At 53.6% G+C, this 25345-nt stretch overlaps 2 protein-coding genes across 26 annotated transcripts; one reads left to right on the top strand and one right to left on the bottom strand.

Moving 5' to 3' along the window:
• Positions 1 to 373: 373 nt before the first annotated feature.
• SH3BP5L (SH3 binding domain protein 5 like) lies at positions 374 to 12256 on the bottom strand. 4 transcript variants are annotated; one of them, XM_023526327.1, is made up of 7 exons: positions 12117 to 12256; positions 11161 to 11724; positions 5976 to 6038; positions 5679 to 5807; positions 3906 to 4067; positions 2519 to 2692; positions 374 to 2041 (listed from the first exon to the last, which is right to left on the bottom strand). In XM_023526327.1, exons 2-7 carry the CDS (start codon positions 11341 to 11343, stop codon positions 1595 to 1597), a joined length of 1158 nt encoding a protein of 385 aa, XP_023382095.1. In that variant the 5' UTR covers positions 11344 to 11724; positions 12117 to 12256; the 3' UTR covers positions 374 to 1594. The 4 variants fall into 4 exon arrangements, with proteins under 4 accessions (XP_023382095.1, XP_011384149.1, XP_023382096.1 ...); XM_011385847.2 differs by having other exon boundaries at positions 12107 to 12256; XM_023526328.1 differs by lacking the exon at positions 12117 to 12256 and adding an exon at positions 11991 to 12085.
• Positions 12257 to 12271: 15 nt separating this feature from the next.
• On the top strand, positions 12272 to 25052 carry ZNF672 (zinc finger protein 672). Of its 22 annotated transcripts, XM_023526312.1 has the most exons (6): positions 12272 to 12414; positions 12735 to 16641; positions 17983 to 18109; positions 18426 to 18528; positions 20654 to 20773; positions 21346 to 25052. In XM_023526312.1, the coding sequence occupies exon 6, from the start codon at positions 22829 to 22831 to the stop codon at positions 24209 to 24211; it is 1383 nt and encodes a 460-aa protein (XP_023382080.1). In that variant the 5' UTR covers positions 12272 to 12414; positions 12735 to 16641; positions 17983 to 18109; positions 18426 to 18528; positions 20654 to 20773; positions 21346 to 22828; the 3' UTR covers positions 24212 to 25052. The 22 variants fall into 22 exon arrangements, with proteins under 22 accessions (XP_023382080.1, XP_023382081.1, XP_023382083.1 ...); XM_023526313.1 differs by lacking the exon at positions 18426 to 18528; XM_023526315.1 differs by lacking the exon at positions 18426 to 18528 and having other exon boundaries at positions 20654 to 20714.
• The last annotated feature ends 293 nt before the right edge of the window (positions 25053 to 25345 follow it).

A 25345-nucleotide genomic window follows, 5' to 3' on the forward strand; every position in this document is an offset into this window, starting at 1 on the left:
TCTGTCTGAAATTCAAATTTAAGCAGGTGTCCTATGTATTTATTTGCTAAATCCCTCAACCTGTGTGTGTCCCTCCCCTTCCTTGTGCTCAAATCCAGGGCTGGCACTCTCATCTGGGCCACCACAGTGGTTGATGTGTCCACTCTAGCGCACACTCTACAGACCCCTACTTGCCCAGCAGGAGGGGTGGGGGCCTCCCCTGTGCGAGCTCACTGCAGCCCCGTTACCCTGAGCCTTCTTCCCGTGGCCCAGCTAGATTTCAGGTCCACCTCTCCTTCATCTCCGGGGGCCTTTCCTGACCGCTCCATCAAAAGAGCCCTATGGCCCTGCTCTCCCTCCTGCCCTGTCCTCTGATAGGGGTAATAAACATTACTGTTACATAAACTATTTTATTTAAATAAAATCAGGAACAGACCCTTTCCCACTCACAGATGCACACACACCCACCCTCTTGTTCCCCATCACCCACGGCCACCTCAAACCAGTGGTTCTCATTGTGACCATTTTGCCTCAACCCCAGATCAGGGGACACCTTCCATGTGAAGGCCTATTGCTCCCTGATGATTGAGTGGTACACAGGTCTAGGCACAAGTCCTCCTAGGGTGGGACAGGAGGGATAGGTTCCCCAAGGTACCTAGACCCAGTTGGCTTCCCCACCTCTCCCCACACAGTACCACGAGACACCTAGAGCTGCTCCCTGTAGAGGGCAGGTCCCCTTCCCTCATGGGGAGGTTCAGCAGCCACAGAGGAATGCCCCCAAGGGACCCCAGAGTGGGTGTTGCTGGGCTGGGACGGAGCACCAAGTTCCCAGGGGCACTCTGAGGAGGGCACCGAGTCTGCTCAGCATCCTCTACCCAGAAAAAATGAGTGCCTCAGCAGCAGGATGGCAAGGGCCTCGGCCCCCAGGACCTACCTGTACCTGCACCCCACAAGGACACTGGGAGAGCCACTAGCACCTGGGCAACTTGAGGGCCTGCCCATCTGGGGAGATGCCATGCATGTGGGAGCCTGAGTGGACTTTGCGATGTCCCCTACGGTAGGCTGGGCTTCACCTTCCCTTACACTGGCACCTTTCAAGTCCTACTCTGGGGCACACAAAGTGGCTTAGGTCATGAGGAGAGAGCTGAGGGGACTGGGGTGGTGTCTTTCAGAGGCACCTTATAAGTGACATAAGGGCAGGCTGGGAAAGGATGCAGGGCTGCCACCCTTAGGCCTTCGGGAGATGGGTAGAACACCTGTCCGCTCACTCAGGTCCAGCACCCCCTTCTGGGATGGGCTCCCTACACCTTCTAAACCAAGTTCCCTGTGGTGAAAGGCCAGCAGAAAGAAGGGACTCTGAAAAAGGCAGCAAGGGACCAACAGGCTGAGCAGCCAGCAGGGGAGACTGTGGGAGGGCCACAGCAGCCTCCTAAAAGGTAAGGCAGAGAGCTGTCACCTGCAACACCTGGGGGGGGTGTTGCAGAACTGACAGGAGGGCCGACACAGCCCACCCAACCTCTGCAGGAGAAGCAGGGACCCGAGCAGAGGAGCTGCAGCCTACCCGGCCCACGTGGACCATCAGCGGTGTGACGCACTGGCCACCCTGAGCACGAGGCTACAGGCTGATACTGCGCTGGTGGCGGCCCCCGCGGCCCCCACTCCGGGGACCCAGCTCGTGGCCATCCAGGCTGGCATGGTCCGAGAGACCGCGCAAGTGCTCCACGGAGTCGCACTTCTGCAAGTCCGAGGCCACAGTGCGCAGGCTCAACAGGCTCAGCGTGTCCGCGTCGGGGGCGGGACCCGGCCCCAAGCCTCCACCCTCCTCCCGCGCACCTCCCTCAGCCCCTTCCATGATCCCGCTGTCACCGTCCTCGCCACCGTCTGGCCAGGCCTCAGCGCCCACAGGGGACGAGCGCCGCGGGCCTGGGGGACGGGGGGGCAGGCCCCGGCGCCGCGCGTGGATCTGCTCGCTGATCTGCTCCAGGTTGCGTAGGGCCACCGAGTAGCGGGTCTTGGCCTGGGCCACCTGCTGCTCCAGCTCTGTCACCTTGGCCTTGTGCTCCTGTGGAGGAAGAAAGGGATGGAATGAGGCGACCTACTACGTGACTCTCTACAGCCCTGGCCCTGCTCACAACCCAACATGAGCACCCGTGCCAGGACCACCCCCCCCCCACCAACACACACAAACATACCTGCTGCTTCCCCACCAAACTCCACCCAGACCTGAGCCCCACCTTCTTCTTCCTCCCTGCCCCCACCTCCTCTTTTCCCTTGGTCCACTTTCCCTGCCTAGCCAGTTCCTCCTCCCCATTCCTCCTGGTCTCCCTCAAATCTCCCTTGTTCTCTTCTTTACCTCCTGTCAACTCCATTCTCCACTAGCACCCACATCCCCACCCTACCTCGCACATGTCCCTGGTCCCTGGCCCACCACACTAATCCTAGAAGACCAGCAGCAGGCCAGCACCCCTGTCCCTGCCCTTTCCATGCCTCCCCACATCTGTCCCAACAGCACCCCACCTCCTCCTCTCCACGTGGCTACCTCTAGGATCTGGCTGAACTGGGCCTTGAGCTCAAAGTAGGGCCGGCTCTTGCCGATGGCCCGCCGGAGTGTCTTCTGCAGGGCCTGAACCCGGGCCTCGGCCTGCTGGCACAGCCGCGTCACCCGCTGGTGCTCCCGCTCACCTCGTAGCCGCTCCTCCTCTGCCTCGTTCACCTGGCCCAGGTAGGGCAGACAACACACATCAGAGTTGGGCCACACTCCAGATGTCACTCTGGGGGGCCTCCCACTGTCTGCAGAGCCTGGAGAGGACATGTCTCTGAGACGCAAAGGACAGCAGTGCATCCCTGCACCTGCCTGGTGTTACCTGCACCGCCGGCCTCCACTTTGCTGCTGCCAGGAGAGGGGGTTAGGGCCCTCCAGACAGCACGTGAGAAGCTGGAAATGTCTGTCTGGGCACATCTGCCACAGCCATCACCATCAGAGACCCATTGTGAGGACCAGCAGCTGCAGCCGAGGCTCTCCAAGTGTCTATGTCCCAACAGGAAGCAGGCAAGGGCTCCAGCCATGGTACAGCCCTGCCACATGTAGCTTCCAGGACCCTCCCCCAGTGTTGTGCAGGCCATGAGCCTAAACTGGGGAGCAGAGAACCAGAGGTGTGACCAGCCTCTGGAGCTGATATGCGCTGCTCTAGACTAAATGCTGGTGCCCCCAACATCCATATGCTCAAACCTGATCCCCAGGCTGATGGAGTTGGAAGCAGCCTTCTGAGGGGGGGTCAGGTCATGAGTAGAGCCCTAGCAAATGGGATCGGCACCCTCGTAAAAGGGCCCTGGAGAGTTGCCTGTCCCTCCACACCATGAGGACACAGCGACAAGACAGCCGGCCAGCCAAGAACCAGGAGGGGGCCCACACCAAACACCAGATCTGCCTGGGCCTGGATCTTGGACTTCCAGCCTCCAGAACTGTAAGAAGTAAACATTTGTTGTTCAAGTCTGTGTTGTTTTGTAATAACAGCCTGAATGGACTGAAACACCTGCCCTTCCCCAAGTGAAAGCAGCAGATGGTTGCTGATGCCAGTGATGCCCTGTCCCTGGTCCTCTTCAGTTAGCTTGAAAATGATACACAAATGATACTTCCAAAGTCAAGGTATAGTGGCAGAGCTCAAAAGCACAAAAGGGAGAATGTTCTGAAAACAGAAGTAAGCTGCTGAACCAGAGAGCTCAACAGGGATGAAGTGCTTGGGCTGGTCCCCCATCTGGAGGCGAAGCCTCAGGGGACCAAATGGGGCAGAGAAGGGACAGACTGTGCCTGAAACAGTTGTGGCTGAGGGAAGGCTGGAGGGCAGGAGATAAGACAGGAGGGGATAGGTGCAGGGACAGCGAGGAAGCAGGGGACCCTGGGAGAATAGCAGGCACAGCCAGCCTACCTTGCAGGTGGCGTGGTTGAGCATCTCCTGCCATGTAGGGTCCAGCCGGTTCTTGTCGGCCATGACGCCCTGCTCGGCCACAAACACCATCTCCCGGGCAGCGTTGTGCATGCTCACGGCCCGCTCATACCGCAGGGCTGCCTTCTGTGTCTCCTGCTGGGCCTGGGGGGAGAGGGCCATCAGAATGGGGAGCCCCAAGGGACCACAGCTGACCACGGACACCTACCCAGGTGAGGACAAGAGGAGGGCCTGCTGCAACGCTAGCATCACCTCTCAAATTGTACTAAGGATGGATGCCAAAGAAGCAACATTCTATGAAGATATTTTGTAGGGATGTGGCCTAAGAGAAGAAATAAAGGCAGAAATAGAGATGGAAAGGATCCTGCTACCAGTGAAAGGTGACTATGTGGACCTAGCAGTCTCAAAGGCCACTGGCCTTCTGCCAAAGGGAGGACAAAGAAAGGTCCACACCATTTTGTTGGAAGGCAGCCAGTAGCGTGGCCTGTTTCAGAAAGACAGTATGCTGAAGACCACGACCAGGGAAGCTGAAGGACAAGTACTCACAGTGATTCATCGACCTGCTTCCCAAACAAACACTGGGACAAACCTAAGTTTCCAGTTCTAGGAGACTGGTTAAATATAATACATTTAATATAAGAAATTATTAAATAGCCCTTAAAAATTATGATATGGATGCATATTTATTGACATGGAATTATGTCATAACACAAGTAAAATAAAGGTATAAAAACAGCATACATTGTGTAATCCCATCTTGCCAGAGATGTATATCTATACACACACACATAATATACAAAAAAAGTTTTAAGGGGTTATCTGTACTATATTAATCATGTTTTTTATTTTCTACATTTTATGACATGTTGACACCTTGGGGGCCTTGCTGGCCCTCCCAGGACTAGTTAATTCCTAGAGATAGTAAATCCCTAACCCCCCACCCCCCTCCACCCCCCCCCCCCATTGTTCTCTATGTCCTTAGCCCTACCCTCTGTAAAGTTCGTCCTTTACCATTATCCTCCTTGACCCCCCCTCCCGCCAGCATATCTTTCACATGCAAATCAACCAATCTGAGGCCCACCACCTCCTTAATCTGACCCTCACACACCAGGTCAATGCTGCCCCTACCCTAAATCACTTAGGGCAGGAACCAGAAAACTAAGGCCTACCCCACGGCCCAGAGCCTACCCCAATGACAAACTGTCCTGTCCTAAGACTGCTCCAAGTGCTTACTCTATCCTATCCACTCCCTTCCATGGAAACCGCGAAAAGGCTGTGGGTCAAGACCTTCCTGCCCTGGCACCTTCTTCCTCCTGGGGACCCAGGTGCTTCCCCACATGCCCCTGCATGGCGCAGCATGCCCCACTCTTGGGAACTGTAAGTAACAACCTCTTCTTTCAAGGCCGTTTTTTCTGTGTCTGTTGCCTTGCCATGGTCAACCAAAACAAATCCCAGGCACAAGAACCATGAGCCACGTGTGCGGTAGGATTTGGGGTGACTCTAGTTTTCTTCTTTATCTTATTCCAATTAGTTACAGTTAGTTTCGTACCAGTGAACCCACCTTATTTGTGTACAGAAAAAAAAAGGAAGGAGAAGGTAAAGAAGTGGAGGGTAGGCAAAGAAAAGAGAGACAGGAGCAAAGGAAAGAGAAGTGTACGGACAGGTGACAAGAAAGGCCAAGTGCCTCCTGTACACAGAGACCAGGGAGCCTGGCACCAGCTCCTGGGACGCGGGATAGCAGACGATGGGCCATACCTCTTTCGCCAGCCGACGAGCCTCATAGTAGGGCCGGGCCTTCTCGATGCAGCTCCCCAACTGGGAACCCTGCATGTTGAGCTTCCTAGCAGACTCCTGCAGGATCCTCCGGTAGGTGGTCCTGGCCTCCTGGCAAGGGACAGAGAAGTGGGTAGGAGAAGGTGGAAGCACGTGGGCAGGTCCCAGTGCCCTTAGCTTCCTACAATGCCCCTTCCCTCCACTATGCCCAAGAGGGAAGGAGACAAGTGGCAATGGCCCAGGACCAGCCCAAGGGGGTGAGGGAACGCAGATACTCACGTCCAGCTGCAGCTCCACCTGGTTGATCTCCTCGCTGGCCTGGTTCAGGTGTTCCAGCTCCTCCTGCCACAGACAGGGTGGTGAGAGCAGGAGGGTGGGCCCCAAGGGTGTCCATTCATCAGGTTGGAGAAAAGAACCATGAAGTGGCTGCCCCTACACTGCAGTCTGTGCCCCTACACCGCAGCACCTCCTCCCCACACTGCAGCCAGAGCCCACAGTCTCTGCCCTGGGCCCCTGGGACACATTTAAGTATGCATACCATCAAAGCTCAGCACCTGCAACCCGATAGCCCTGAGAGGTGGCAGCTCATGGCCCAGGAAGTGAAGGGAGCCATTGGAGGCATGGGCCTGCTGGGTGGTGAGGTGGTAGGATCACCTACCCAGGGAACACCAGGCAGGGGCACGACATCCAGCATATTCACTCCCAAGCTGTGCCTTGGTGCATACACGAAGGCACCAGTGACGTGGAGGAGTGGGGACCCAATAGAGCAGGTGCTCAGGTGGGAAGCCAGCAAGGCTGTAGCACAGGAAATGGGTACTGGCACTATCCCCAGCACAAGGAGTGGGACATGTGGGGAGGGCAGGGAGACAATGGTGGAGGCCACCTGTAGTACCCCAAGGAAACGCAGAATCATGAGGGCCCGGTGGACAACTGAGGCCAGATCAGGGAAGAGTGGGTAGTTCAAGAGGCATGAGGCCTGCTGGGGCCATGGGGTGATAGCGACCCCAGGTCTGCGCATAGCAGATCCTGTGCCAGGGAGAGAGAGCCTCAGGGAGCGGTCACCGGACACACAGGCCCCAGGATCCTCTGGGACAGAACAGGAAGGAGTGGTGGCCTCAAGTGTCTGCCCCTGCTCTTTCTCGGTGGAGTTCCTGGAGCTCAACAGGCCAAGGACACTCCCAAAGCAAAGCAGTGCCCAGGAAAGGCCTAGTGCTCACTGAAAGACCCTGCCTGCGTCTGCCTGATACCCGTGGCCCAGACACTAGCCCTCCAACCACCCAGCGCATGGTCACCTTTCAGTCTTTTTATGTCTATACCCTCCTCAAACCTGGGGAGACTTGACTCGGCAAGTGCAGTCCAGGAAACGAGGGTATACGCCCTGATCACAGGAAAAGGAATGCACCAGGCCCAAAACAAGGAGTAAAAGCATGCATACCCACCCGATGCAGACCCCGCTGCAAGATGCTCTCACACTTGCCCCCTGAGTGTGGCAGAGCTGAGCTGTCCAACAGACATGCAGCCTCCTGCACACTCCAGTTTCTAGCAGCCACATTAAAAAGCAAAGCCTAATAGGTCATGCTGTAACAAAGCATTTCATTTAATCCATATACCTCAAATATTACAATTTCAACAGTTTACCAATATAAACTGCTAACACTTTCACATTCTTTTTTGAAATAATTTACACTGTCTTTCTCATTGCCTTTGAAATCCACGTGCATTAGACCCTCGGGGCATATCTCAACCTGACCAAGTGGCAAGTGCTTCCCGTACTGGACAGTGTGGGTAGAAGCTAGTGCTCATGACCACCTGGTTAGCCATGCAACCCAGTGTCCATCAGACAAGACAGTCTGGAACCACAGGCCAACAGGGCCTAGGGGCCCCAGGGGAGGCCAAAAGCAGCTCTAAGTTTCACAGTGCCTTCCTAACAAGGACACTGTCACTTGCAGCTGATGGGATCACCCACAGGCCTTCAGAAGAGGCAATTCCTCAGGGTGTGAAGCAGCCTGTCGTGAGCTCCTGTGGGTACCTTGGCCCAGAGCAGTTTCAGACTCTGTGGCACAGGCAGTGTCTCTACCAGCCCCATCTGTACACTCCTTTTCTCAGTTCAGTTGCTTCCACAGACAAGAGACAGTGAGACAGGACACTGGGGATGGAGCTGGGGCTGATCCAGGACCTGCTCTTTCATCTGGCACTCCTGCTACTGTGACCACTCTCCTAAGACTAAGGATGTCCCTGGATGGATACCTCAGAGGAGAGGTACCATCCCCTCAGAAAACCATGGCCCTGGTAAGAAGAGGACAGGCCTCGGGGGAGAAGGGGAAGCAGCGGGTATAGGCCACCCTGCAATGTCCCTGTGGGTTCCCACTTGATTCCATGCCCAAAGTGCTCCCAGCATCTAACAAGGTCATCAGGGGAGTGAGCAGCTCTACATGGTGTGACCCCTACTGGAAAAAAGACTCACAGGGTGCTGGCTATAGGCCAAGGATGAGGGTTCACACCAGCACAACGCCTGCCACAATGATATCTTCTGGTGAGGTCTCTCCCTCCAAGTCACAAAGGTCCTAACAGGCTGGATGGCAGAGTGGGGGCAGCCAGGCTGGGGCAGACCCAAGGCGAGGCTTAGGGGATCTGATGAGCATGGGGCCATCTGTGCAGCTGGCGACATGTCTCTTGTGGCCTGCCCCACCAGGGACTCCTGGCAGTCTGAGTCAGTGAATATCAACCATCATTGAGTCCGCTGCCAGCAGGGAGGCAACCTTCCCAGGCAAACAGCGCATCCCCCGACACCAGGCCGCTGAGGCAGAGGCCTAGGGCTCAGGTGGCTGCCCGCCTGTGCAGGCCATTGGAGCGCAGGGGCAGGAGGCCTGGGCGGGGCCGGGCCAGGAAGCAGAGGACGCTGGCTGCCCATGGCAGCCGACCTGACACTTCACTTCAGATGAGGATGCAGAGGCTGCAGGGTCACCCTGAAGAGTCTAAGGAGGAGTGTGTGAGTGAGTGTATCTATTCGCCTCAGCAAGGAATGTGCCTGCCACAAAGGGGTTGAGACAGTCACGGTTGGAGGGGTGGAGGAAAGTAGTGGTGCAGCATCCCCCACCCCGCAGCACTACCCACCTTCCCAGCTCCCCTCCTGGGACACACTGTCTCCCAGAGCAGAGGATCAGCTTGGAGGTCTCAGAGAATTATGCTGAGGTCAACACACGGGCACATACAGTGGCCTTCCCTGGGGGACAGGACACTCCCCATAGGCCTGGAGCTGGCCTTCAGCTGGCTTCCCTGTGGGACTTCCAGAGGAGTCTCACCAGACAATGAGGTCATGGGCTGTCTGCCTGCTGAGGAACCCAGTACCCAAGTCACAAAGAGCCTCGCTCAAGGTTCCAAAAACACCTGAACAGGGTCCCTGCCTCTGGGGCATACCTGGTTGTAACTCACCAGGCCACACACTAGGGCCAGTTCCCAACTACCCAGACCAAAATCCCACTGTCTGGACACAGCTCAGGCACCAGTGTTCTGACTGGTGTTACCTGGTGGGTTCTGATGGGTCTGCAGGGGTGGACCCACTGAATGCACCCAGAATCCACGTTAGGTGCTAGAACACACCACCAGAAGACTTCTGTGCACTGTCAACTAAAAGGGACCTCCAAAGACACACGCCCACTCTCTTCCTCACCCAGAAAGGCTGAGTGCCTGCTGAGGCTGGAGCATGGCCCAGAGAGTACACCCGTGATGAAGGGGCCTCTTCTCCCTAAATGACCCAGAGCATGCCCCGCAGTTGGCAAGACAGACGAGGGCCTGCTTGCCCTCAGTGCAGGGACAAGGAACACGGCAGGCTTGCTGGAGGCCAGGGCTCTCCCTCCACCCCTCACACAGCCCATCCAATGGAACTGCCCATGATGACACAGTATTCTACTTCTGCATCACCAACGGCACCGGAAGAACTGCCTTTTCGATTTTATTGAATTTTAATTGATTTTCTTAAGCAGCCAGCTGAGGCTAGTGCCCACAGGACTGGACAGTGTGACACAGGAGTGACTTCTGTGTGGGCACCGGGAAAGCAGACTTCTGCACAGGTGTGAAGAAACCAGGGCGTCTCCTCATGTTACGTGGCTGCTCCCCAATGAGCACAGGAGTCTTTCTCAAAGTGCCACCTACAAACTTTCACCAAGAGGTAAACTGAAGAGTTTGATAAAGAAAAGAACCGTGGGACCACGTAAGAGCAGGGCGGGAAGGGGCCGTGTGAAGCTGCAAGACCAACCCCTCACTTCACAGGTAAAGAGCCGAGGCTCACAGAGATCGCCTGACCTGCATGGAACTCACAATCTTCGGGCTGGAGGCTGCTGAGTCTCAGCCCAAGGCTTTTGCTACCACTTGTTTCCTCAGTGACGACAAATCTGTAGAATGAGCAGGAGAAACTGAGCTGATTTCAACGCCATGCCTGTGAGACACAGCAAGAATGTCACTGAGTCATACTGGTAAACGAAGGGCTCACCGCTGCTCCACTGTGAGCATGGATGGTTCCCACACACATCCTGGGAGCCCCACTGAGGGGGCAGGAAGAATGCTGGGACCAGCTTTAACTTCTCTGCACGCACGGAAGTCACCTAAAGGTTTGCTGACAGAGAAACCCCGGAATGCAAACCCAGGGACGCTACTGCTCACTGATAGGTGAGTCACCTGCACATCAGAATCTTGGAGACGCCACAGCCCACAGAACAGACTCAACCCCAAACACACAGAAACATCCTGGCCCTCACCTGCCCAAGTGGCTTCCCCAGGGAGCCCTTCGCAGCCCCTTCCTGGAAACACTGTGATCCAGCCTGGTCTGGCCAAATACCTACTGCAAGTGGTGCCCACCCGTCCCTCCTCACCCACTGCTCCTCCAGGTCTTCCTCAAATCGCACCCAGTTGACTAACAGGCCTATAAATGTTCAAAGGCCATTAACCCGCTCTCCTTCCATCTGCTGCACCTAGCATCCTCAGTGCTGAGCATCTGCACTGTTGAAGCCTGACCACAACTGATACAGGACCTGAACGCATCGGAGTTCCTTACAGGCCTAAAGCTGACGCCACCATTATAAGACACAAAAGTCTCACCCTTTACAGTTGTGAACACTCCTGAGAGGCACTGAGTTAAAGTCAGAGTCACCTCCTTTCATGTCCCACTCAGTCCCCACTTGCGCCATCTCTGGGCTGACAGCCCCTCTGCTTATTTGGAAAGAACAGTTTTACACTCCACCTAAAGTGTGCCTCTTGGGTCTGCCATTTGTCCCTTTCCTTCAGTGAGGCTTAAGCCACACACTCCAGGCACTTGGGCCAGTCATCCCAGACAAATCTGTTAGGTCTTGTCACACTGTGCTGCAGTGATTTGTTGACAAACCTGTTTTCTTCTCCTGCCCCAGTGCACTCATGTGCCAGGTCTCCAGCAAAGCTGGTACCCCTGTCTCTCCCCCATCAGTCTCCTCACCTGTATTCTGGGATCCAGTTCTTCCTCCTCTCTTGGAGACAATTTGGCCTCACTGTTGTTGCTTCCACCTCCTCCAGGCTCCTCTGCGACTGGGCTCCGAGGGACTTCATTCTCTACAACATCTGGCCTCAGCTCCCCCTGGGGAGTCTCCCGCCCCCCAGGAACCTGCCTGAACTCAGCCATGCCCACCTTAAGAGGGCAAAGCCCTATGCACAGGAGAGGACTGACATGCTGGGACCAGGGCCCCAGCTTGGGGCTTCCTAGGCTCTGGGTTTCTCTCCCCAAAGACTGTAAGGGGGCGCAGGGAGAACCTCACACTCGGTTAGAGGACGCGATTCAAGTTCTCAGTGGGGGTCCTAGAACTACAACCTTGTCTGTGCCAAAGTTCTTCCCTTCCAGCCGTAGGGAGCCCACCAGGAGGGACCCGGGGCAGTTCTGAGGCAGGGAGCAAAGGGGGCCTGGATCCTGGGCCAAGGCCTGCGAGGAGTCGCACCATTCGGGAGGACGGAGGCAGGTGCCTCCAGGCTGGGCCCGAGCAGGCTGCGGACGACACTGTCCAGGGAGCTGCAAGAGAAACAAAGGCCAAGGGCACGCTCAGCATCAGAACGTCGGCCACCGGAGCCTCCAGGCCCTCGGCCAATGAGGCACCCCACTCTCGGTCTCCCATGCCCCTCACTACGACCCGCTCCACCTCCAATTCTCATCCCTCAAGGCCTTGAGGTCCTGCTCCTCGCCCCCCACAGCGCCTCCGGCTGCCCCAGGTCTCATCCCGTTCGGCTGCCGCTCGTCGCCCCCTGAGATTCACCGCCTTACCGCCAGCCCCGCCCCACCTCTGCGTCTCTCTCTCCAGGCTGCGAACCGTCCGACCCGCGTCTCCAACCACACGCTTCTTCAACCCCAAGGACCCCGACACAGGCGGGCGCAAAGGTCCCCACATCAGCCTCACCTGTGCTTACCCTCCCGTGCGCGAAGCTCCGCCACTGAAAACAACCTCTCCCTCCCTCCCCGCGATGAGCCAGTCCAACCAAACACGAAGCGGACGAAAAGAAGCGGAAATACGTCACGCGGCACCACGCCCTCCGGCCTGCCGGTCACGTCCTGCCCGCCGCGTTTCGGTACAAAGTGATACCCCACGCGCTCGGGTGCGTCTGGCGTCACCTCCAGTCTTTCCCCCGCCACAGCTGGATGAGACGGAAACATGAGCGAGCTGCGCTGAGAAAAACTAGGGCGGGATATGGAAGTCAAGAGTGCCTGGTGAGTAAAATGCTAGATACAGAACGAAGACTGGACACCGCCTCTAGAGAGAGCGCTGCCATCTTGCTTCATGGTTTTGCGGCTCCTGCTTCACGACACCCACTTCTGGCCTCGCCTAGGAAATCCGCCGCAGCGACGGCGCGGTGGTGGGATGGCGACCTAGGCGGTCGGGCAGCTTGAGTCCGGGTACCAGGGGACGCCGCCGTTCAGACGGCGGTGGTTTCCAGATGTGACTGACCCCACTGCTGTGAACTCCGTGGTACCCTTTAGTGACGGTGTGTAACCGACAGTAAATCTGACGGTAAATCTCTGTCTTCCAGGCCTCTGGCCAGCGCATGGCCGCACCCAGAGCCAGGACCTGTCCTTTGGAACGTCTCACCAGGAATTTTGTCAACGCGAACTCGGCGCCTCAGCGGTCAGGACCCTGCGGGGAGGCGGGGTTTGGTACTCACCAGTGTGAGGATGTGAGCGGAGCAACCTGGGAGCAACTGCCTGCATCGCCAGGATGGGCGCTGTGTTTCTGCAGAAAGCCGGATCTCGGAGCGGGCTCAGGGTTTGCCCTGACATGTGCAGCGCAAATGGGCTGAACTGCCTTCCCTTTGGGCCTCTTCTCTCGTTCCCTCCCACTAACTCACCACAGCAAAAAAGGTGTAAGAAATAGAGCCGAACACGCCTGTAAGAGTAATTCCAGAGTTTTTTCCACAAAATTAGGAGTTTTATGTTGAAAATTCCAGCAGTGACATTTATTACTGCAGCAAGTGGGCAGGACGCTGAGTGTCTTAAGTGGACCGGTCTGGTGGACAGTAATGCCTCAGCCTTCTGTCATGGTCCTTATTGTCAAGTTGACATGCAGAAACAGTAAAAGTTATGATGCAGGACAGGGCATATTTTCCCAAGTGACAGGGAGACCATGCTCTGTAGAAGAGAAGAAGAGGGTCTTTTGGCGGAGAGTGAAGAAAGAATTCACACATGCCAAAGTTAGAGTCAAAAGGAAAGTTTGTTAGAAAAAGGGTAATACTCGACAGAGTGTGGTCTCCTCTCAGAGGCAGAGAGTGAGAGGGACCCTGAGTGTTTAGGGAATTCCGTTTCTATATAATTCTTTAGTTATTGTGAGTTATTGTTTAAAAAGACTTAACCCAGTTCCTTTGACATGGACATAACCCATAGGAAGGGGAAGAGTATGTAGTTTAAAAAGGTAAAAATATGTAGAGTAAAGGGCCTGCTGGCGGTTCCCAGCCTTTAATCCTTAGGTTCCCCAAGGTTTTAACCATAGGAAATGATTCTTGGTTCCTGCTTCCCCTTCACAGGTGTGGAGAATGGGTAGTTAGTTATCCAGCAGAAATCTTCCTTTGTTCTGCAGGTGTCCTCCTGGCCTGGCTGCAGAGCTGATCAGCACACTGCAGTCTCAGAATGTGGCTTAATTAACATTTTAATTCCCTTGCTTCCTCCCTACTTTAGTTACATATAGAAATCAAACTATTTGTTTAGTCTCCAGCAGTCACTTTGATTTTGTGAAATGGGAGTTTCACTGTAATGACCATATTACCCACCTTCTGTCTACTCTGGCCTGAATCCTCCCCGCTGTCCCTATTCGGCACCACGTCAGTGTTGTCACCCTTGGACCTGTTCCCACAGCTCCTTTCCCTTTTCCTCCAGTGCTTCACAATCAAGAGCTTTTAGTTGTCACAGAGCTTTGCTGCATTTAGTGGGAAATGTCCTGCACACATGTAATGTCCAGCCTGCCACAGTCATGCCTTATGTGTCCACTGGCCTCTCCCAGGATTGGTCCTCACCCAACTACATCAAGTACAGCCTCCTGTACAGATTGTAACGCAAGCCTCAGCAGGTAGGAGGAGGTTGGGGGCTGCGCACTGGCTCCTTTCATTGAGGCCAATGTGGATGGAGGTGACAAATTAACAATTTTCTAGAGCAGCACTCTGCAGTGGACCTTTCTGCAGTGATAGAGATGTTCTATATTAGTCCTGCAGATGGTCACCACTGGCCTTGTGAGCCACTGAGTAAAATGGAGCTACTGTTATTAAGGAACTGCATTTTAATTTCGTTAATTCTAATATAAATAGCCACATGTGGCTGATGATTCCATTATTGGACAGCACAGTTCCGGAGTATGCCTTTCCTGTAATCTCTTCCTGGCACATTTTGAACTTCCATGTCTTCAATACAAAACAGATGTCTTTCAGTCTCCATTATCATTTGTGTCACCTCCACTATTAAAGTCCCTGAATTACTTCTACCCTTGTTAAATCTGGGTTTTTCAGAAGTAAAATATTTTTCCAAGTTGCTCATCTCATTTAATGATAAAAACAGCTAACACAATGCAGTGTTTACCTGTACCAAGCACTGTTCTGAGTGGTTTATGTCCATTCATTCGATTCTCAGCACAACTGAGGTATATTATAACTCCACTTCTAATGGAGGAGTAGAAGTTAATAATTGGCCCAAGGTCATACTGCTGAGTAATGGTACCAGTTTTCAAACTCAATCCAGGCCCTAAGGCACAATAATATACTGCCTCAATTAAGCTTTATAAGGAAAAGTAAGATTATTTAAAGTCTTTTAATTCATTATGTTAAGTTTAAATGTATCTACTTAAGTTTTAAATGCCCCAATCTGTGAAAATAACCCAAATCAAAATATTTTCTAAGGATGCTACAAGTTTGCATGTGATGCTAGCATTGTTTATACTACTGTGCTTAGCCTTAAAGGTGTTTCAATCATAAAAACTGATTTTATACTTACCTTGTATTTTCCTTTGAAACTGATTTTCCCTGAAGGTTCTGCTTCATAGTTTTAAGCTCATTTTCTATGTCTTGTGAACCTGTGATTCCTAGATTTGGATTTTGAACATAATTTTTATCTAACAATTTTAAGTTATCACTAAGGACTAAGAAATTTTATTAAGGACTAGGACATCATTAAAGACTAGGAAAAAGTTTGTATTTTAAAGAAAGCTAATTTAAATATCTTCTCAACAGATACGCTTTTTGTGCTATACCGAGTGTATCTAGTTTACCTATATCTAGTTTACTACAGCTCTTCACAATTCATATACCTGCCTAAGTGTAAAAATAAGTAGCAGCCTCAGAATCAGCGTCCGGGACCTTGAAGTTGGCAGTACATTGTAAGAAGCACCTCCCTCCCCCCAAAAAGCACAACCTCCAATCATTTTCTATTTTCTGTTTAAATTAATGTAGAACACCCTTAATTCCTGTGTCACGTCGTTAAAATTACTGTGTTATAGATGCAATTTGTAAGTTTGTTTTTCCCTTTCATTTCCTAGAGTCCATTTTGATCTGGTTTTACAATATGTTTTCAATTCGAAATTAATAAAAATCCTCATTGCTTAAAAAAAGTAAAATCTACAATTCAGGATTTCACTAACTTTATGCATTCTTTCCTGTTCACATGACTCCAGATTGTTAAGATTTCACTTTTCTGTACTGGTTTCTTTCCCTGTTGGCAGACAGTGTCAGTTGACATCTTTGGAATCATTGGCGAAGCACCAGAAGCTACCGTTTTCATTGTATGTGGGACTGAAACGAACGCTTTAAGAATGAAAGCATGGTATTTAGTCATTAACTTGTAGAAGCCACCTTGGCAGAGCTGTGGCTAGGATTACGTGAGATAACAAGTATCCAGTCTGGCCTCACTGTAAAAAGTCACTATCAGGACGCTTCGGGTGGGTGGAAGCACCTGCAGGGCCACCCGTCGGTAGTCCCGTGGGCGCGCGCGTCACGGTACACCAGGTGGTGCATCCCAGACTCAGATAGTGGTGCTGCAGCAGTGCGCATGGGTGCAGAGGCGGACAGAGAAGGAGCAGGAATTGGTTAAGCCGGGGAGGAAGGCGGGGCCTTGATACGAAAAGGAAATAAGGCCAGATCCTCCTTACGCCCTGTGAGCCCGCCCCTCGTTGTGATTTCTGCGGAGCCTGCGGGGCTGCACGGTCTGAAGCGTTCACGCCTCCTAGTCCTCCCAGCAACCAGTGACGCTACCCTTGTGAGGCCTACCAGTGACCAACCCCGGACAGCGAGGCTGAAGCTTGACCCCCAACCCGCAGGCACCTCCCTGCTCCCCCGACTCGGCGTCCGCGCCCTCGGCCAGCCCCTTCTTTCCCTTCCCGGCCCCAGTCCCGCAGTCCAGGAGGCAGGGGTCGGCGAGCCGGCTGAGTAGGAGCCGCGCGGTGTCTGAAGAGCCAGTTGGCAACCGGTGAGGGGACCAAGGGGCCGGGAGGGAAGGGTTGGCGCAGGGCAGCGGTCCGCAACTGTCGCCCGGCTTGTCCACTCGGGGCGTCTAGCTTCTGCCACCATCTTGAGCACCGCCCCGGCAACGAGTGACGCGGAAGGGTGACGGGATCAGCCATTGGACGGCGTACGCCCGCCGCCGCCGCGCGGCCTGCTTCTCCCAGGCCTGACCCTCCGCGCGTTCTCGCCGGTCCTCCTGTGACCTTCAGGGCTGAGAGCCCCTCGACGCAGGCATCACTAAGCCGAACCGCATTAAAAGGGCAGCAGCAGCCACTGGGCTCCGCGACGTTAAACGCCCCTACTGCCCACAACGTTCTTGATACTGGGTCTTGCCTTTCCTGTGGGCTGGCGCCGAGGGCTGGGAGCAGGCCGGAGGGTGGGAAATGTGCCACCAAAGGAAAATCTGCCCAGCAAATTGTGACTTAACTTAGCTACGACGCCTGGAATTGGCTGCGCTGCGGGAGGGTCAGGGAAGGCTACCTACTAGGGTGCGGCCTTCCTCATTCCGCGAATAGTTGTGCTGGGCTCCCGTTGAGTACCAGACGCCAAGTCTGAAAATGAGTCACCTACTCTCGAAGCTCCTGGAGTGGAGCGTGATCAGGGGAAGGACTTCAAAGATCTTGCAGAATGTTCAGGATGCTGAGGAGGTAGGAGTGGAAGTCAGAGGCCTTATTCCGGGTCCCTTCTCTGAGTAGTTTCCTGAAGAGAGTAAATCCTAAAACCTCGGCAACCGTATTCTCAGACTTGCACATATTTCGACCTCCCTATTTTCATATGAAACATGGTAGCTTCCTTTACTGAGTTTTAACAGGCAGGCTGTCCAAGGTCGCACAGCTGGTCATAAAAGAATCAGAATCGGGACGCTTGCCTTTCTAGTTCCCCTACATAGGCTGCAGTTGCGACCCAGTAAACCAAAGGAGAGTTTTGCAGTGTACACAGGGGATGGGGCTGTGGAGGAGAGGGCGACTGCAGGAACAATGTTTGAGACTGTATTGCAGGTTAATACCGCGGTTTTAGAAAGCACTGAGTGCCTTAGGTGTGCCGAGCTTCTTGCCAGGCCCAGGGAGGGTGTGCTGGGTGCTTTGGCCCCTCTGGAATGCAGTTTAGCCCAAGTGTCAAAGGAACGCAGAAAATAAGCTATCCTACTTTGAATGTTCTCTCCCAGCCAGCATGCATACTTCCTCCACACTTGCCAGATTTCATAGGAGAATCTTGGTGAAGGGAAAACTTCCCAAAGAATGTATTTAGATCAGAATCAGGCTTGGGCACATGGGTGCGAGGGAGCTGTCATTCTTATTTCCACCAGCTCCTTAAAACATCAGACCTTATTTGAAGCTGGAAGGGAACCTTCTTGTGAAGCCCTGGACCTTAATTCTGTTAGTGGAAGAAGGAAGCCAGCTCTGGACTTCACACTGCACCCTCACCTAGAAAAGGTGCTGACACTTTTGCAGAGTGGATAGGAATCACTGTTTCCTGTTGTTTTCACTGATTCTTCAGACTAAAGCCAAGTACAGGGATGGTGGTGTGAAGGTGCTCAGCGGGGTTTCTCTAAGGAGGGGTTATTGGACCAGAGCCCTGAATGGGGGTGGGGTGTGGCCTTTCTAGGTGGAAGGAACTGCAAGAGAAAGGGCCCCAAAGCAAACTTCAGAGGGCCAGGTAGACTTTTCTACTCTCTAGATTCCTTCCCTACCCAAGAGTGAGAAAGGGATAATTTACTTTTATATGCATATAGATTTCATCATCCTCCAGGTATGTCTCAGTCCTGGACACAACAATGTCTTCAGGGATGGGGCAGTGGTGGGGATTAAGGAGACGGAGAGAGACCAGCAGAAGAATCATCTCTCCTATTGAGGTACCGCACCCTGACCCACTTCTGTTCACACCCTCAGTATCCTTTCCCCCAGGGCCACAAGGAATCAATGCTCAGCCCAGTCCACATGTGGTGGTCCCTGGGGCCGCCTGGGGCTCTCCACCAAGCTGCTGCCTGCTAGCTGAGGCCCAGAATGGTTGCAGCTGTTGGGAGAGCTAAAGATAGGCCACCAGGCCTGCTGTCCCCTTCCTGTCCCAGGCAGAGTCACCCACCTGCCATGCTCATGCTGGGTGACTCTGGGGAAGCTGCTGCAGGAGGAACCTAGGGTCACAAGGGGGTAACCAGTAGTACCCATCTCAAAGGACTGTTGGAAGGGTAAAATGGGGACATATACACAAACACATGAGAGTTGTATCAAAAATGTTTAACTTCCACAACCGAAGTCTTTTTGTCAGTCAAGGTTTCATTGAGCCAAAAATGCCAGATAAAAGACCAATTTGGAGCCTGGAATCTATCCCCCCAGCAGCGTGGCTAGGTAGAAAAGACAGCTTGTCCGACGTCCCAGAGTTTTGCAAGTTTTTATGCATCAAGTAGTAGGAAGGAGACATTCTGAAAGAATTTTCATGAGCCATGGGCAGAGGGTGGGGGAAGGTGGAGCGGGGCCAGCTCTGGGCTAGCAGGGTCCACATAAAGAAATGTCCACTGCTGTGGGCAAGCTGGGGCAGCAGTCTGGAAGCCCTCATGTAAACGAGGGGGCTCCTGGGGTTAGACAGGGCCTGGCTAAGAAAATCTGTGGAAATAGCCCCCTGGAATTAATTCAAAGTTCCAGCAGGCAAACAGGAATGTGATCGATTTTGGTTAGCTGGTCAGCATCTGTTAGTAGACTTGCAGTTCTGTTGTTCTCTCATTCCCCAGCCTCTGTAATTTAGAACCTGTCAGAATTTTCTCCTTGTCAGAGTCATTATATGTTGATGCTGGTAACAGCTGGGAGAGCAGCAGTAAGAGGTACTATATGAGTCACAGCTGGTCTCCTGGTCGGCAGTGCACATGCCTACTTTCCAGAAGTGTAGGGGAACCCCTTGGAAGGGCACCAGGGCCCTGAGTACTGGGAGGTGGGACAGTGGCCTCTGCTCTGGCTTCTGAGGCCCTGAGGGTCAGTGTGGTCAGTGAGCCCCTCCCAGGCCAAGCCTTGGGGGCTGTGGACTGGGCTATCCTCCCTTTGTACATTGTCCCAGGACTTGGAAAGGCCATGTGGGTAAGCACCATCCAATAGAAATAAAATGTGAGCCACATTTGTAATCTTTGCTTTTCCTAAAAAACAGGTGAAATGAATTGCAATATTTCATTTAACCCAATATATCCCAAATATTTCAACGTTTATTCAATATTAAATGTTAATGAGATATTTTGCATTTTTTTCCCATATTAAATCTTCAAAATCAGTAGTGTACTTGACCCTTGCAGCACATCTCAATTTGGACCTTTCCAGTGCTCAGTAGTTACATGTAGCTCGTGGCTGCCATTATGGGCTGTACAGCTGAGACAGCCCTCAACCGCGCTCCTGCAGCCCAGACCCATTTCCCCCAAGTCTTGCTTCAGGATGGAGAAACTACAAGGTGATCACTTTTCTCTCCATCCCGTCCCAGAAAGGCTGGTCCCTGGCAAAACAGATAACCAGGAAAAAAGCCTCATACTGACTCAGAAAAACTGAACTGCCTCAGAAGAGATTGTTGGTAAAGGTGCTGAATCCTGACTATTTCCTACATCAATTAGATATAGTATGAGATACCTGCATATCTATTAAGAAACAAAAATGAAGTGATATATGAAACTCAGAATTTATCTTTAACCTACTGTGAATATTACCTTTCTCCAAGTTTATCTTACTCCTTAGTAATTTTTTATTAGTTATATATATATATAGTGTTTATAAATATTTCTAAGTATTAAATGCTTGAAAAATATTAAAATACTTTATCGAACAATTAGAACTTGTCACCAATTCATACATAGTTATCCTATTCCCTCTTTCCAAGCTCACCTTGTCCTTATTTTTTTCCAAAGTTAAAGAAGTGTGGTGGTACAACAACTTCAAAACTCTGTCAGGAAAGTGGTGGTCAGAAATCTTTTTTTTTTTGGCACAGTAATATTTTACTTTTTCTTTCAGATTTCCTTCTTCTGGGACAAGCTCCAGCATGGGGTGAGGGGCAGAAGGGACACACCTGAAGGTACAGCCTGCACTCAAGCACCAGACCTGTCCCAAGACCAGGGTGTCTTACTCATACTGGTAATGGGAGGAAGTGGTAGCTTTATGTATATGCTGTTTGTGTTTACATGGCTGTCTTACCTACCTTGGGCATGTGCCCTGGGAGGTGGTGACCTGGCACAGGGCGGATTCCCAGAAACTTGGCCTGGGAGGTGCCACGGTTCCTGGAGACCCCCAGCTGAGGCAGAACAGTCACCAGGACATGAGCATTGCTCTCTTTGGCATTTGGGATCAAGCACAGAGTATTCACAGAAGGTTTTATTTACATGATTGTAGATTCCTTTGAATTGACGACCAGCTAGAATTAGCAGCCCAATGTCTAGGCTGAAGTTTCCCTCTGGAAGAAGTGAGGGACTCCCTGTAAAGTTTGCCCATCCTCTTTGAAAAAGATGTCTGAGATTTAAAATACTCCAGACCCCCAAAAAAGGTCTTTGGGGGTAGGAGGAGTGTCATAGATGAAGCAGATTAGCAAATGAATAATTGGTAATACTGTTTTTTTAGTTTTTTATATTTGAAAATGTCCATTAAAAAAATACCCTCCTCCATGAAACATTTCCCCTTTTTCTCTCCCTGCTTCTCTCCTCTCTGCTCAGTTCAGTCCACCTATCTCTCTTACTTCATTCCTACAAGGCATAACACGTCCTGCTCCAGAGGCAGCAAGAGAAATTCCAGCATCGGCCACTCCTGCCCAGGGTGCAGGGGAGCAGAAGCCCCAGAGTCCATCCTGCAGGTTTGTGGCTTCCTAGGTTTTTGTCAGTTGACCCCATTTGTGTCCAAAAGATGAAGACCCTGTCTGTGGTGTTTCAACCAGAGCTCTGGGTATATATATTTCCATCTGCTAATAAGAAAATGACTGCTGACCATTTTGTTTGCTTCCTCTCCCTGATATGTTGGGTGACACAGCCTGTAACTGATAGTGACTTTACCTAACCTCCAGTGTCCCACTGAACTGAGCTGAGGACAGATCCAGCTGGGAAGCAGTCAGTGCTGAGTGCAGCCTGTTTGTGCTCTGGTTCACAGGCATAGGAGGCTCTGTGCACAAAGGCCAACCCTGCTCCCGGGCAGCTGCCTGGACCAACTTGTAAGAAGTATTCAGGGACACCACTGGAGATAAAGGACAGCAGAATAGATTCTGTCCCTGTAAAGGGACTTCTCTGCTACTCTAGGTTCTCAGATCCCTGGAGCTGGGGCAGTAAAGAAAGGCTGCAGAATGCCTGCAAGCAACTTGGAACCCCTGAGAATTAGAAAGGATGCCCCTTCCTTCTCCTTGGCCTTCTCTGAAAATGTGAAAAGCACTTCTTGGATAATGCCATCAACTTTTAATAATACTGTTTGTGAATTTTCCATGCTCCCTTTCCACCCCTTTCCTGGGTCATCAGTTGCTTTCCCTGGGCTAGGCCAGGGGAACATGGGGGCTGCACACTGGTGTGCAGTGATGATTTAGCAGGCATTTCCACAGCCAAGGAGCAGTGCTTTGGGGTCTCTTAGAAGGGAAGGTATTCCCTTGCCCAAGGCCACAGCCCCTCCTGAGCCTTAGCTCAGGCCGCCACTGCTCAATGTGTTTATGCTTCCAGTCCAGGCCTCAGGAAACCTGGGCTTCAGAGGCAGGCGCTAGTGTGGTCCAAGCCCAGGAGCCTTCTCATTGCCCTGGTCGTTTTCAAGTGCATCTCCAGGCCAAGACCCCTGATCTAAGGCCAGAGAACAGGCAAGGCACTCCCCAAAACCGCAATGTGCTGCAGGAAAGTTCTCCTCTGAGTCCCTACTGCCCTTCCTGGTGGCACAAAGACTCCTGTGGCTTTTCCTCCCCTTGGAGAATGGAATTGGAATTCAGCGTTCACCCCTGGGTTGACCAAGCTGTAGCCATTGCACTTGTCGGTGGAGTTCACAGTGACCTTGTCTCTGCAGGGCTCACGGTGCAGGGCTGACCAGCCACAGCACCTGCCCAGGAGAGAAAGAACCCTGAAATCAGCAAACCGCCTTTCCAGGCTGTAAGAAAACTGAAAATAACCGCGCAGCTCCAGGAGGTGCATCCCGAAGCGTGAGTGCTACACTTCCCGCCCTCCGGCCGCTCTCAGCATGCACGCTGCATCAGAAGCGGCGGCGGGCAGGCCTTACGCGTGCAGTGAATGCGGCAAGAGCTTCCGGTACAGTTCGGTACTGCTAAGACACGAGCACGCTCATGGCGGCGATCGCCGCTTCTGCCTGGACTGCGGAGAGCGCTGCACCGGAACCGTTGAGCTGCGCGCGCACCGACGCGCTCATGCAGGCCAAACGCTCTACATCTGCAGCGAGTGTGGCCAGAGCTTCCGCCATAGCGGCCGCCTCGATCTGCACCAAGGCATGCACCGATGGCGCCGCCGCTCCTGCCTTTGCCGTGTCTGCGGCCGCCGCCTCCCACACTACCCAGCTCTGCTGCTGCACCGGCGCCACTCGCACCCACCGGAGCGGCCCTGCCGCTGCCCGCTGTGCGCTCGTATCTTCCGCCAGAGCGCGCTGCGTTTCCACCTACAGCGGGCGCACCAGAGGGGCACCCCGGCCACACCAGCTGCCCTACTGCACCGCTGCACACAGTGCCCGCAGGCCTTCCGCAGCAGCGCAGGGCTGCGGAGCCATGCGCGCATGCACGCGGGGCAAAGCCCAGGCCAGGCCAGTCCCTGGAAGGCACGGGCTCCAGACAGGCACCCGTGCTGTGTATGCGGCAAGAGTTTTAGCAAGAGCTCCACGCTAACGCGACACCTGCAGACACACTCCGGCGAGAAGCCCTTCAAGTGCCCCGAGTGTGGCAAAGGCTTCTTGGAGAGTGCCACGCTGGTGCGCCACCAGCGTACGCACACGGGCGAGAGGCCCTACGTGTGCGGTGACTGCGGGCGCCGCTTCAGTGAGAGTTCTACACTGCTGCGCCATCGGCGCAGCCACCAGGGGGCGCGGCCGCACACCTGCGTCACCTGTGGCAAGGGCTTTGGGCAGCGCTCTGACCTGGTGGTGCACGAGCGCATCCACACGGGCGAGAGGCCCTTCCCGTGTCCCGAATGTGGCCGCCGCTTCAGTGACCGCTCGGACCTCACCAAGCACCGGCGCACGCACACAGGCGAGAAGCCCTACCGCTGCGAGTTGTGCGGCAAGCGCTTTACATGCGTGTCCAACCTCAACGTGCACCGGCGCAATCACGCCGGCCACAAGCCCCACAAGTGCCCCGAGTGTGGCAAGGCCTTCAGCGTGGGCTCCAAGCTGGCACTGCACCGCAAGACACACCAGGGCGAGCGGCCGGCACAATGTGCTGAGTGTGGCAAGTGCTTCAGCCATAGCCGCTCGCTGTCGCAGCACCAGCGGGCCCACACGCGTGCTCGCGCGGCCGCCGCTGCCACCCAGGCCACCACAGCCGCTGCCCTCATCTTTGTTGGGCAAACAGGACAGGACAATCGGGGACTTCTTGTGTCCCAGTTGAGGGAGCCTTGCTGAGGCTTCCCTGGAGTGTGCTAGGCAAGCCTGGGACAGCGGGGCCCAAGTCGCACATGGGCATCTGGAAAGACCTATGGCTCTCGCCCTTTCCCACCTCAGGTGGTAGGCTTTCACCTGACCTCCTGTGTTCCTACATCTGCTTCCCTTGTCAGCCCTTTTCCTGTTGTCAGTCCTTTCCTTGGGGTAGGTTCCTGAGTCAGGACAAGCCCCAAACCCGGAGAGAGCCTGCGTTTGGGGTGCTCTCAGGTGCTTCCTTCCTGTCTTCCCACATGGGTTGTCTCTTCTGTCCCTCTCTTTTTTTCATCCTGAGTCCCCACTATCTCTCTCCTTCCTGATACTTTGATGTCCTGCCTCTTCAGGTAATAATCATGGGTCATGGCCACCAACACATCCTACCTGCCTTTCCCGCCTCTTGGTTCCATGTGGTTGTTAGTCTCTGCTCCCTTGGCTTCTGAGATGGGAAATTTGCAGGCAGATTTGGTGGGGGGCTTGCTTCACTGGAGGACATCTATATGAAGCACCTAGCCTGCTGCCTCCAACAAATGACCCACCCACGTAAAAGTGGCTGAGAGCCCTCAGCGTGGCCACTCACCTGTCCCAGGGGCCAGGCCTGATGGTGTCTGGTCAAGGTGCCTCTCAAGACAGTGTTCTCGGCCTGTTGGGGGACATTAGTCCTAGGACCTGAGCCAAGACCACCTGGGTCTACAAAGCTGAGCACTGCCAAGTGGAGCATCAGAATGTTACCTCCAAGTCCAGACTGGAGCAACAGGACAGGGTGGAAAATTCCCTGGAATTGCCAGTTTTTTCTTATCGCCAGTGAAATAAAAGTGTGTGTGTGGGCTCCAGGTGCCAAGAGCCTCTTCTGTACAACCTGAGGCTGGTGTTTGCAGACTTCAGGAATGATCCAGGAGCCTGGCCCCTGGATGCCCCAAGGTCTTGCCCCTCCCGAGGCAGCCTGGTGATGCTGCAGGACGGTCTCCCTTCATTTTGTACTGGAGGCAAGACTCCTTGAGGCCTGTACAGTTTGTTTGCTTCTCTTGGTTACTGGAGAGGACAAACATGGCCCAGAGTCACATACCTGTAGTCCTGCTCCAGTTCATCCCTCCAGAATGACCCGGCACTCTCCCTACTGTC

This window comes from Pteropus vampyrus, unplaced genomic scaffold (assembly GCF_000151845.1).
Source record: "Pteropus vampyrus isolate Shadow unplaced genomic scaffold, Pvam_2.0 Scaffold817, whole genome shotgun sequence".
NCBI classification, from domain to species: Eukaryota; Metazoa; Chordata; class Mammalia; order Chiroptera; family Pteropodidae; genus Pteropus; species Pteropus vampyrus.

Bases quoted from the DNA above. Each gene is read 5' to 3' on its own strand.
- SH3BP5L (XM_023526327.1), bottom strand. From the start codon at position 11,343: ATGGCTGAGTTCAGGCAGGTTCCTGGGGGGCGGGAGACTCCCCAGGGG. The intron at 4,068-5,678 runs GTATGGCCCATC...CTCTCCCCCCAG, and splicing joins CTCGTCGGCTGGCGAAAGAG to GCCCAGCAGGAGACACAGAA. The intron at 2,042-2,518 runs GTAGCCACGTGG...CTTCCTCCACAG, and splicing joins AGTTCAGCCAGATCCTAGAG to GAGCACAAGGCCAAGGTGAC.
- ZNF672 (XM_023526312.1), top strand. From the start codon at position 22,829: ATGCACGCTGCATCAGAAGCGGCGGCGGGCAGGCCTTACGCGTGCAGT.